We start from the raw sequence: 13,222 nt of genomic DNA, 5'->3' as shown, positions 1-13,222 counted from the left end.
AGGAGGGTCAGAGAGAAAGAGGGAGGGACAGAGAGAGAAGGGGACGCGAGGTCCCCTCCGGCCGTCAGGAAAGCCTCCCGCGGCGCACCCCTCACCCGTCCCTGGTGCTCGCTCCCACTAGGGACGGGCATCCCAGCCCCTTCGGACGTCGAGGCAGCACTGAGGAAAGGTCCCCAGCGTCTGTGCCAGGCGGGGGCCGTGGGCAGACAGAGCGCAGTCCTGGCGTGCAGCGGGCGGGCGGCGCGGCAGGGCCCGAGACAGGGGCGGCCCGGAGGTCCCCAGGGCTGGGCCGTGGTCGGGAGCGCCCGGCAGAGATGCGCGCGCGGAGCCTCGCGGTCCGGGGAAGGGGTGCGGGGGTGCGCGGCGGCCCGGCCTCCTTTAGCCGCGGGTTCAGGCGGGGGCTGTCCCTGCGCTGCCTTCTGGGACCCTCGGGGCAGCCAGGCGGGCCTGGAGCCCTTGCTCGGACGCGGCCAGCGGGAGGCCGTGCGGGGCTGGTGCGGGGACGCTGGGGACGCAGGCCCGGGGCGCCTCGGGGCTTACCTTGGGGCAGGGACAGAAGGACCGCCTGACCAGATAAGTTCCGCAAAACGACAACAACAACAACAACAACAACAACAACAAAACCTTAACTGGAGAATCGCCCACGTCCTGAAATGCCTGATGCAGCCCCAAAGCGTGGCCGTCTGGGAGGCTGTCTGGGGTCCTCGGGCAATGTACTATCCCTCCATAAATGGGGGCTTCGAGACAAGGAATTCACTGCGAATTGCTTTTGTGTCTTCATAAAACTTTTTTTCCTTTTTTTGAGGCAGGGACTCACCGTTGCCCAGGCTGGAGTTACGTGACAGGATCTCTGCTCACTGCAACCTCCGCCTCCCCAGCTCAAGCGGTCCTCCCACCGCAGCTTTCCCAGTAGCTGGGATTACAGGTGCCTGCCACCACATCCAGCTAATTTTTTTTTTAATTTTTCTTATTATTTTTTTTTTAGTACAGACAGGGTTTCTCCACATTGGACAAGCTGGTCTCAAACTCCTGACCTCAAGTGATCCGCCTGCCTCAGCCTCTCAAAGTGTTGGGATTACAGACGTGAACCACCACGCGCAAACTTGTGTTTCTTAATGCAGTATTTGGCTCACCAGTATTTTATTCAGGATTTTTTTGCATCAATATTCATAAACATTATTGGTTAGTCATCTTTTTTGTGCTATCTCTTCCAGGTTTAGATATAAATGATATATTTGCTTCATTAAAAGGATGTGGAAATTTTCTCATTTTAAATGCTTTGGAACAATTTATGCAGCATAAGTTATATGATCTCCAAACATTTAGTAGGATTCCTCCGTAACATGTTGGGCCTTTCTGTGTGTGTGCCTAGTTTTTTGATCATTTTCTTTATTTTTTTCTGTAGAGATTGACTGGTATGAGCTTTAGATCTCCACAGCAGTTGATACTGATACACTGTTTATCCTAAGAAATTATCCATATCATATAGGTTTTTAAATTATCTGCAAAAAGATATACAAAGTAGTCTTTTATTGCTTACAAAATCCCTTTTACGGGCAAAGAACTTGAATAGGTGTTTCTCCACAGAAGATACATAAATGACCCACAAGCATATGAGAAGACGCTCAACCTCACTAACCATTAGGGAAACGCAACTCCAAATCACAATGAGACACCCCCTCACAGCCATTAGGGTGGCTATGACACACACACACAAAGAAACATAAAATAGCACGTTGGTGAAGATGTGGCGACATGGAAGGAACCCTTGAGCACTGTTGGTGGGGATGTCAAATGTTGCGGCCGCGGTAGAAAAGAGGATGACAGTTTCTCAAAAATTAAACATAGAACTGCCATGCGACCCAGCATTTCCATGCCCCCATACAGACACAGAAGAATTGGAAGCAGGGTCTTAAAAAGACGTGTGCACACTCATGTTCATAACAGCATTCGTCATTGTCAAGCATCCCAAGCGTCCACTGATGGGTGAATGGGTAACAAGTGCACTGTGTGTTTATAATGGAATATGACTCAGCCTCGAAAAGGAAGGGAACCTTGACGCAGGCTGTCACATAATGGACCTTGAGGACATCATGCAAAGTGAAATAGGCCAGTCACAAAAGGATAAGCACCATAGGATCCCAACCACATGAGGCACTTAGAGTTGTCAAATTTAGAGGCAGAAAGTGGAGTGGGTGGGGGGGGGCGGTGCTGGGGGCTCGGGAAGGGGATGGGAGTTTGTGTTTCATGGGGACAGAGTGTCAGTTCTGTAAGATGAAAAGGTTCTGGAGATGGATGGTGGGGACAGCTGTACAGCAATGTGAACATATGTAATAAAACAGACAGAACTGGACACTGACAGTTAAAATCATACATATTAATGTATAATTTTGATGTTACATGTTTTACATAATTTGATGTTATGTTTTACAATTTAAAAAAAGTCTTATCCATAGTAATTCTTTCCTTGTGTTTCTTTTTATTTGTACATTCTTTTTTCTTATTTAGCTAGCGGCTTGTCTATTTCATTGAGTTTTTTTTTCTAAGGACTGGGATTTTAATCTATTAATTTTGTTAAATAAGCGTTTTCCCTTGATTACTCCGAAGACTAACGGGAGAGAGAATTTCAGGAAGCTTCACATGACATCATCTGAAAGGCTGTCATCAGTGGCTCCCTGGCAAGGCTGGTGCCGTCATCTTGGGGACACATCCATCCTGGGAAGCTGGGGCGCAGCCCGCCTTTGGTGACTGAGGTGCACATTGGCAATGTAAGGGCCAGGGAAGAAGCCGAAGCCAGGAGCAGCACTGCAAGGCACACGCCTGTCATCCCAGCACTTTGGGAGGCCAAGGCAGGTGGATCGCTTGAGCTCAGGAGTTCAAGACCAGCCTGGGCAATGTGGTGAAACCCCATCTCTACAAAAAATACAAAAATTAGCCAGGTGTGGTGGTGCACGCCTGTAATCCTAGCTACTCGGGAGGCTGAGAGGGGAGGTTCTCTTGAGCCCAGGAGGTCAAGGCTGCAGTGAGTCGAGAATGCACCACTGCACTCCAGCCTGGGTGACTGAGAAAGAAAGACCCTGTCTCCAAAAAAATGAGAACAAAACATGGTATCATTCTTCAGACACCATCCACAGGTGCTCTCCCTTGATGGCGAGAAAAAAATTCTCTCCATTGTCAATTTTAGGGAAAAAACATGACTGGCCTCTGAGATTGAAAACATCCAGGCTTACTTTCGAAGCTGGGTGAAGAGCTTAGGTGCGGGTTTTCATTACGCCTCCTCTTCTCAACAGCAGCTGTTACTTGGAATCAGAGAAGCGCTCCTCTCCGTCTGGTCTGAAGGGCATCTGCCCTGTCCTCTAGTCGCCTGCGGTGGGCCGGGAGGTAGGCCTTTCTTTCTGGAGGGGTTTCCTCAGTGTCCAGCTCTGCAGCCTGGTGCGACACGTCCAGAATGCCCCACTGACTTTCCTGTCTGGATCGACGTCGGACCCTAGAGAACAGCCACAAGGACCTCTGCCCTCTCGCTGCAGCCTACAGGCAACACCAAAGGTCAGCAAGAAAGCTTCATTTCTGAGCGTGAAGCTTCAAAACTGCTGTGCTTCTCATTTCTTTTAAGCGCACAGCAATGAGCTGCACCTCAAGGTGTACAACACATGGCTCTGTGCCTCTGTTCCTAGAGCCACCAATTGTCGGTACTGTGTGTTTCCTACAGAACTCTTTGATCACTTACTTTTCCCATCAGACGTAAGTCACGCTTTCAAAACATGCAAATACATGTTTGAATAAGAAAAGGACCTGGCCACACATGGTGGCTCACACCTGTAATCCAAGTACTTTGGGTGGCGAAGACAGGCAGATCATTTGGGGCCAGGAGTTCAAGACCAAACTGGACAACATGGCGAAACCCCGTCTCTACTAAAAATATTAAAAATTAGCTGAGCGGCCGGGCGCGGTGGCTCACACTTGTAATCCCAGCACTTTGGGAGGCCGAGGCGGGCGGATCATGAGGTCAGGAGATCGAGACCACGGTGAAACCCTGTCTCTACTAAAAATACAAAAAAAAAAAAAAAAATAAGCCAGGCGTGGTGGCGGGCGCCTGTAGTCCCAGCTACTCGGAGAGGCTGAGGCAGGAGAATGGCGTGAACCCGGGACGCGGAGCTTGCAGTGAGCCGAGACTGCGCCACTGCACTCCAGCCTGGGCAACAGAGCAAGACTCCGTCTCAAAAAAAAAAAAAAAAATTAGCTGAGCACGGTGGTGCACGCCTGTGGTCCCAGCCACTGGGAAAGCTGAGGTGGGAGGATCAGCTGAGCCCAGGAAGTCACGGCCACATTGAGCGGTGATTGCACCACTGCACTCCAGGTGAGACAGGCAGAAACCGCCAAGGTGAGATTTCAGGACTCAGCTGCCATGTTTCAACAGGAGTGCTCAGTGCCTCACACCTGAACCACTCCCAAACCTCCTGTGTCTGGGACGGGGACACCCCTGGGCCTGCCACAAATAGACTGCCTCACGTAATTGGTTGCACTAAATAAATACACACCAAGACCTCCAGCATGCCAGGCACTGCTCAGGGGGCAACTATGGGAAATAACAATACCTTCTTCAAAGGATCTACCACTCTTGAGTGTCCCCTTAATTCAAAGAAAGCCCCATCTTCTCCCTGAAATGTCAAGGCGTTTTTTGCCCATGTTCTGTAGAGATCCCATTACCCAAAGTCCAGGTTTTAAAAACAAGGAATGGCTTATTCTTGAACTATGGATTAAAGAGGAAGAAAACTGCCTTGGCCTCTAATCACATGGCATTTTCAGATTATGACTTGGGCTTAAAAATTCAATTAAATCGGATTTGAGAAATTCACCCAACACATTTCGCTTTTGTTCCCTATCGCCTCCTCCTCCATTTCAATTTCCCAAATTTGCCTCTTCTCTTGCTTTCTTTCTTCCTTACTTAGATCCAAACTAAGGCACTTTCTTTTTCATCCTTATGAGAACAGGGAAAACAGGGTGATAAAATATATCTTTGAAAGCAGCCACCGTCTGTGCACTGCAGGCCACCCTGCTTGTGGAAGGCCCCCCATTTGCCTTACGGAACCAGAGTGGAAACTGCAAGGTTTTATTAACATGGCTTCCAAATTACATACAATGTAGTTCAAACAGTTTTTGGTATGAAATCACACAAATGAAACACACAACAGTACATTTTCAACTACGTCACTACAATTCACATGTGCATTACGCAGAGTTGAAGAGCATGAAGAATGGCTGTGTGGCCCTCCCGCACCTGCCTAGACGGCCTGCTTCCGGCCCTGGGCAGGGACAGCCACCGTGAGGCAGCAAGCCCATGAAACCCACTCTCGGGATGAACACAGACGGAACCTCACATGTGCCCTCTTCCTGCATACCCAACAGTGCTTCCACGGCCATTGTGCTCTTCCCCAGGGTCCTGCCGGGTGGCTCTGTCAAGCCCTGCACACCGGCCTGGACCAGGGGGATGACAGAAAGGGTGCCACCGTGTCCCAATCTGCTTCGGCTTTTACAGCCGCTGAGCCACAGGCTGTCCCACGAAGAATGGGAGAGGCCTGTCAGGGGAGGCACATGTCTTCCATCAAACTCAAGGGACCAAAGGAAATGGCACTAACTGAGAACAGTGGTCCTGTTTCTACATAAGGAGAGGGTGCTGCAGGTGGAGAGTGGGCTGCAGCTGGTCACCAGCGCCCCCCGAACCCCAGCACAGACACCAACACCAGCATCCGGGTGAGAGGGGAAGCCGGCCCATCACAGGGCAGAGCAGGGGGTGTGATGGGGGTATATCTTCTTGAATGTTTCTTTTAACGGCAGTTTCTGGAAACAGAGCTGCCTTCTTTTTAAAGATTTCGTTTTCAAAATAGACCATAAATTATAAGCAATTTCTAACAACATGAAAAACGCGTGGGATACGTGAAATGGAAAATATACATGATGGTATATGCACTGTGATCACAACCTCCAGCGAGGCCTGCACACGGCAAGAACACGCCACCTTGGAAGAACAGCATCACGGGAGACTGAGCTTCCCCATCTTCAGTCTCTTATCGTCATGCTGGAATACAAGTCTCTTCTGAAGAAAACTTGTAAAAATTATCTATAATGCTTTAAAAAATTAAAAAGACTAACTCCCCCACCCCCAACCAAAAGGAGCATACTTTGATGCCATCTGCCTGGTCAGTTCGGAGTCATGCAGCACCCAGAATGCAGGCAAGGAGGCAGCGGCTGCCCTTGACCTTCGTGGCCCACTAATGAGAGCTGCGTGAAAGCCACGGGCTGCAACCCAGCGGCCAGTCTGGGGAGTGTGAGGGCAGCCCCCGACCCCAGCCCCTTACGGAAGTGCAGAAGCACCGTCCCGGACACACGGGTAAGATGAGCTGTGGCCCGACCTGAGCGCCGAGAGAAAATGAAGGCTACGGACCCAGAGTGGAAACTGCAGGGTTTTATTAACACGACTTCCAAATTACATACAATATAGTTCAAACACATTTTTTTGGTATGAAATCACACAAATGAAACACACAACAGTACATTTTCCTTTCAACTACGTCATTACCATTCTTCACACAGATCCTGAAAAAGTTACCACAGCAGTTAACGCGAAGTGAACAAAGGAGTGGAACAGGCAACGGCATTCCCCCAAGGTAGGTGCAGTGTGTCTGCGAGAAAACGGGATGGAGATCAAACCCAGAGAAACGCACTCCCGTCATCTCTCCATGTTTCAATTTTCCAACGCTCTCCCAGTCAACACAGCTTCGCCCCCAACCAGAGCCACCCGGTGCAGCCCGCAGAGTGTACACGCATCAGGGCTGGGAGGCCCCGTCGGCAAAGCAGTAACACACGGTCAGACGGCCGCCACCTCCAAGTGGAGTGAGCCACACTACCACTAACACTGAACTCAAGCACAAGAGCTCCTGCGAAAGCAGAGGGGCGGGAAACAAAGAAGCGGGTGGTTAAGGGCACGAACCGCACACTGCGGGACGCTGGCATCTTTGAATCGCCACTCACTCCTACAGAGCCAAACTGCAAAACAACAGAATTAAAAAGTTACTCTCTCCAATCAAAGACCTGGAGGAATAAATCGTGAGTCAAGACCTGTCAAAGCAAAGGTTGAGAGGTGATGGAGTGGTAAACACAGTGTGAAAATCGTCAGCACCTTCCCACCCAGCCCACGTGGAGTTCTCAAGGCTGAGGCGGAGCAGAGTGGCAGGAATACAGCCCTCACCCAGGGTGGAGCCAGGACGTGGAGGGAGAGGAGCATGGAAAGCGAAGGAGATGGGAAAGTCTGAGAGAGTGAGTCTTGGAATGGGACAGGAGCTACCAGTGTTAAGAATGGTAGATGGGTTTAGCCAGGAAAGCAAAACAGAAATGGACAGAGAGGGAGAGCCCAGAGCATGGCAGGGTGAGGTGATCTCATTACTAAATGAACAGTAGCAAGAAGCAGGCACGTCCAGCAAAAAGAATCAGCTCAGACATGAAAAGGTCATACTCTGTGCTTTGTTGCTGTGGTACCTGAAAATTAAACAGTGGAATTAAAGCCCAAGAGTTCAAGTCCTCAGAGGACACCATCCTGGATCCCACGCCTGTGAAAAGCAAAGCTGGATTATAGAAACGGGCGATGGCTTTTTTTGCTCCTTCGATTCAGGGCACCACCGTGTGCTGTGCGTGCATGTTATTAAAAATGTTACACACCTAAGAAAATACTACAGAACACATACAACTTAAATAGTCCTTGAAAAATCAGCTTCCGCTACGGGTGCCCTTAAAATGAAAAGCAGTTTAAAAGAAAATCATGCTAAAAGAATGCATGAGGTCTACTTTCTAGAGTATATTAAATTATTAAATACAGAATACATGACAATAGTACCTGTCTGCCTATCCACTCTATGGAACATATTAAAATAAAAAACTATATGCTGTTTCTTTTTAAAGGCCTACATTTTTCTATATACCTTTTAAAATCAGTAAAATAAAACCAAGCAAAATATCAACATGAAGACCTCCTTATCTTTTAGTTGGTTAGAAGTCAAAGGAAAAAGCAAGTACTCAGAAGTGTCTCACTAAAATACCTGTTCCGTCCGCCAATCTTAAAGATTTCCTACCAAAACATGACACAGAAAAGAGAGAGTTGAGACATTTAAAGCATTTTCTAGCCAAGGCAGGTTACAATGTGTGAGGCAAACGGCCTTTTCCAGCCATATGCTACCAGCAGGAGGTATACCTGGGGATCCAATATGAATCAGTGAGTTCCGCTTTGGTTCCAGTACACAAACCACGGGCTTATGCACCTCAGAAGTTAGGCATTTAAAAAAAATTAAATAGGTTACAAAAAAACCTTACATAAAATCCTTAGGATTTAATATTAAGTCAAGGCTAAATGCCTTTGGAGAATTCATATTTAAGAATGTCCAAAATAACACTCCATTCACAAACTTTAAAAATAGTTGAAAAAGTTAACTGAAATGCTCTTGAAATACACTAAAGTATCTAGGGCTTTCCCTAGTCGATCTGGACTCGGGGCTTTCCGAGTGGTGGTAGTGGGGTGCCTCTGAACCTTTCCTGTCCTGCACCCACTCTATCAGTCAATTCCCTGGTAGAATCGTCACCTATAATTTTTTGAAGAACCAATAATACCTTTCGAGTATTCTCTCACCCACCCCCTTCCCTCCCACCCCAAATTAAAAAAAAAAATGGGGTGGAGGGTCATAGCTTAATGAAAGGAAGCCAAACTGGGTCTAAAAGCGATTACGTGAAGCCATAGCTGAGGCCTACAAGTAGGGAGGGAGGGCAATAAAAAAACGAATCCCAGGAAGAGCAACATGAAAGCGGGAAGCCTGAAGTCGCCCACAAAGGGTACTGCAGACACCGCACCAGGAATGTTTCTTAAGAGCTGGCAGTCCTCTCCAGGGAGAGAGCAGAGGAGGGGAACAGCCGCAGGGACTAAAGAGTTTCTAGGACTCCACGATGTGCCGGCACAGCACGCTGCCATCACACACGCTGACCTCCTTGTCCTGTGCAATTACGTGACTAGGACCTGCCTTCGACAAGCGTCAGTCTGATGGTCTATGAGCACATTCCGCTTACCTTCCCAGTAAAATAACAAAGAAATACAAAACAAAACAAACAGAACAAAACAAAAACAACAAAAGCCAAAAGAAAACAAGTGATGAGTTCTTCAAACCCATCCCAGGACAAGGCTCCAGGGCCTCGGGGGTCCCTTACCTGCCCTACCTGATCTGTCCCAGCTGGTCACCACCCAGTGAAGACGCTCCCCTCCCCCACTCCTCCAGGCCATCCAGTAGATGCCCCTGTGCCACCAAACACCCTGGCCCAAGGGCTCTCAACTCGACCGACCGGACTGGATGACCTCCCCTGATAAGCCAGTGTGTTAGAAGCAAGTTGATTATTAACACTGAGATGACAGCTTCCCCAATCCCCAGGCCTCTCCTCACCTGGGTCTGTCCATCCCTTCCTCCTCTTCACCCTAAATTCCTCTTCCACCTCCTTCAGTAACAAAGCCTTCTGTTCACAGAACTGAGCAAGATGCTGTTTGAAAAAAAGACCCCTGGGTGCAGGATCTAAGCTCTGCCACAATTCAGAAATGCCATAGAAGCAAGCTTCAACAACTGTTTGCCTGAGACCTTTACAAATCATGCTAAGAATGACCCATATTAAAAATAGTTACGGTGAAGCCACCTCCCGCCCCATCCCATCTCCTCCAGCAAGGCAGGGTGTGGGCGCCTGAGGAGGCTGCTGCCTGTCCACAAAACAGAGAAACCCCTCAAAATCTGTCTGGAAAAATGATGAGATTTACTCTTTAGAAGAATATCAGCATAAGGATTTAACAAACGTGGCCAGACCAGTGGTAATGCAAGGTTATCTTAAAGTAGCTAAGTGAACTTCTATTACAGCACAAAATCAAAACGAGATAACGCAAAAAGAAAAGAAGTAACTTGGCTCCACATAATCAGCTATTGATTTACCTTATGAGATAGATACTGATATTTACGACCTTTAAGCTTCTTGAACTTGTGAACAAATAATACACAGATCAGGATAAATGTATTGACTTACTACCATCTTTATAAAAATCGAATATACACACAAACACATCAACAACTGTGGAACTGTATCCATTAAACTTTGATAAGACAACACAAAGAATAGCTAAGATGTGGCTGAGTTGAAAGCACTTCCAATGATATTTTAATTTTAAAAGGTCCATATTTACATTGTATGCTAAATGCTCTTGCATCTCATTTTAAATGCATGATGAAATCAAGAACAAAGATAATGGTTGCAGCAGATCTTCCACGAGGGTTTGGCTGGTGTGGGCTGACTTCACGTGAGCAGCACACCAAACATGTAAGTACCGTTCCTTTCTAATTCTGCTTCTTTCCTTTTCTGTAGTTTCCTTCGAGGAAACTAAACCTTCATTACTGGGATTGTCTGGTACTAAGAATCCATTGTCGATGGTTGTGGGTATTGAGTGAGGTCGGACTGTGTTGGGCTGTTCTAATCAGCGCTTTAAGGCGGGCCTGCATGACTTTGCCAATCACCTTTCAAGAACATTCTAGGAGAAAGTCTGCCTATGTGCATGTGTAGACAGTTAGAGAAACACGCACACCCCAGTGCCTGTGTCACACTCAGGTAACACCAAAACAGACCTTCCAGTGGCCATGAAGTCTATCTTAACAAGGAAGGCCCAAACGGGATCCATTTTATTAACACTGACTACAAAAAAGTCTGTTTCAATGCCTACTTTTCAGAGACAACATGCATATTTTTGGTTTTAAACACAGGACACTCTATTTCAAAAAGTGTTTAAAAAAAAAAGTCATGAAACTCATTTCATTCCATCAGTAAGCCCTCAATGATAAAGTTAAGTCGGTAGGCCTTCCCACTGCCCAGTGGGTACTGAGTGGTTTGGATCTCTCTTAATTAGAGCTCAAGGGCTACCAAAGTCACCACTCCAACGCAGCTGTGGACTGAGCCAAATAAACTAGACCAAATACATCAACACATCCGTATCTAACTGTGGAAATGAGTGGGCAGTGACAGCCATGGGAACCTGCTGATGGGCACACAGACCTGCTGCCTGGACAGCCTCCTGCAGGCATGGTGAGGCAGGACTGACTGACAATCCCATCTTCCGAGGGTTGGCTGGGACACTCTGGAGCAGAGGTGGCGGCGGCACAGCTGCAGGGTCCTAGCCAATCCTACAAGCGCTGTGGCTTCCTGGGACTGACCGCCTCAACAGCCCCTGCAGCGTGCAGTGTTACTCTCAAGCACACAGCAAACGCCACTTTAGAATCACTGCTACAGAAAGGATCGCAGGGTCTGGAAGACCTGCTTCAGCTCTTCAGTTTGTTTTGGTAACTTAATTTGAGAAAGTAATATAAAACGTCAACTGTGGAAACGAGATGACGCAAGTCTGTGCCCGTCTCCTTAGTCCCTTCCTTCTAGGAGGCTGACAGCCCTAGCGCCATGCTCCCTCCAGGGGCAGTAAGAAAGAACGGGCTTCTATTTCCCTTAATTCTATTAGTAAATGTGACATGAAATCGTAGGTATAAAAGGTAGCTAAAATGTCTGAGTATGCCCTATCATTATCTGCTCAAATAGCTCAGGTCCACTTTAGAATATATCCAAAATAGTGAAACTCTTTCATGAGCAGAAATACAGTAAGGCACTTTTTTCGGTGTTTGCCCAGAATGAATTCTACTACAGTACCTTTATGGAGAGTATGTCTCACCTACAGGAACCTACCCGCAATTACGAAAAGCAGTTTCAATGATGACACAGACTCGTCTCATTTGGGGCTGGATGAAAGCCACCCTCACCCGGCATCCCACGGGGAACGGCAGGCCAGAGCGAACATCCACTGATAGACAGGGCAGCCCTGCTGGAACAGCCTTCAGAAAAACAGAGGTGACCGAAGCAGTGGCCACCAAATTCCCAAGGAATGTCATGTATCACAGAGCCAGTGATAAACAGGCCACCTTACTGCATTTAATAAGGAAAAAAACAGGTCTGTTCCACCTTCAGGCCGTTCCATCACCTCATGCGGTGGGAACTAGGCCAGAGGGCTGCCAGGTGAGGCCATCACAGACCCTGCTCTAGCCGAGGGCCATGCCGTGTGCCTGTCCAGCATGTTGCCTTATCTGGGAAGTGTGTTAAAAACGAATGGGGAGTTCATCGAAACTAGGAACACAGAGTTGACACTTTTGAAATAGTGACAAGAAGCAGAATCTGCTGTTCAATTGGCACCATTCCCAACCACCCCACTCACACCCTGGCTTTCCAGGGTATGCAAAGGTCAATCAACAATCACCCAAATTTTAATCTACATTTTGTACAAGAGCCTTTTGAGGGCTGAGAAGACAACTCGAGTGAAGCTTGGTTGAGAAGACTCTTCTAACCTGCACTGAAGATAAGTGCAACCATTATCAAATATTCTTTGCTGTGAAAACTACTTAGAACTTGTGACGTTAATGTTCTTTCCTGAATCTAAGTCACTGTGATCCATCATAGAGTCAGATCACAAAGAACAATGTCTACATGCATTGTAAGCAATTTGAAAACAAAACAAAATGAAAAACTTGGAGTTCTTGGTGGTGACAACAGAATGTGAAGCAATCTAACACCAACTCCAGCCTGCTGTGTCCTGTCAGTTCAGCTCCTCTGGAATCAGGCCCGTGGCTGGCTGGCGCTCTGGACAACAGTTACGCAGGACTGTGGCCCGGAGACCTGTGCTCTGGGGGTTCTGCGCCGGCCGGCAGCTCCCTTGAAGAAATTCCACAGTGTGTGTACAGCCTAAGGTCAGGCTCTCTTGTTAGGAATCACTCCACGATCAGGGCCACATTTATGTGGGACAAATCTATCATATGCCTGTGAAAATTTAAAGAAACGATCGACATTAACTCTGCACATCGGAAATCAATCTACCAAGGTGGGAGGTAACTAAAGGAGCCTGGTGGGTCCTGTTTAATAAAAACCCATCATATAAAAAGGCAGATTCCCCGGGAAGATCTATTAAAACACAAGGGGCAATTCTCCACCAGACAAAAGGACGTGCGCCTCATGACAGGATCATCGTCTGCGCTTTGTGCCCTAGTGTCCTTCTACAGGAACAGGTGGGGACACACGCTTGCTGCCATGATGGATGGGAGGGCACAGGAAGGAGGCCCTTGCTCCCGCCCCC

General features: G+C 47.8%; 1 protein-coding gene across 11 annotated transcripts in view; it reads right to left on the bottom strand.

Annotated features, from left to right (window-relative positions):
- Positions 1 to 6,448: 6,448 nt before the first annotated feature.
- The window catches only part of RBM33 (RNA binding motif protein 33), a 140,000-nt gene continuing 133,226 nt past the window's right edge, over positions 6,449 to 13,222 (bottom strand). For all 11 annotated transcript variants that reach the window (XM_055269800.2, XM_055269801.2, XM_063642378.1 and 8 more), the window contains one exon: positions 6,449 to 12,909. In XM_055269800.2, coding sequence (XP_055125775.1) covers positions 12,861 to 12,909 — 49 coding nt within the window. In that variant the 3' untranslated portion in view covers positions 6,449 to 12,860. The remainder of the gene's footprint in view (positions 12,910 to 13,222) is intronic.

Source organism: Symphalangus syndactylus, chromosome 6, assembly GCF_028878055.3.
Source record: "Symphalangus syndactylus isolate Jambi chromosome 6, NHGRI_mSymSyn1-v2.1_pri, whole genome shotgun sequence".
Lineage (NCBI taxonomy): Eukaryota > Metazoa > Chordata > Mammalia > Primates > Hylobatidae > Symphalangus > Symphalangus syndactylus.
The sequence above is the reverse complement of the archived record's forward strand: the minus strand, read 5'-3'. Positions and strand labels throughout refer to the sequence as shown.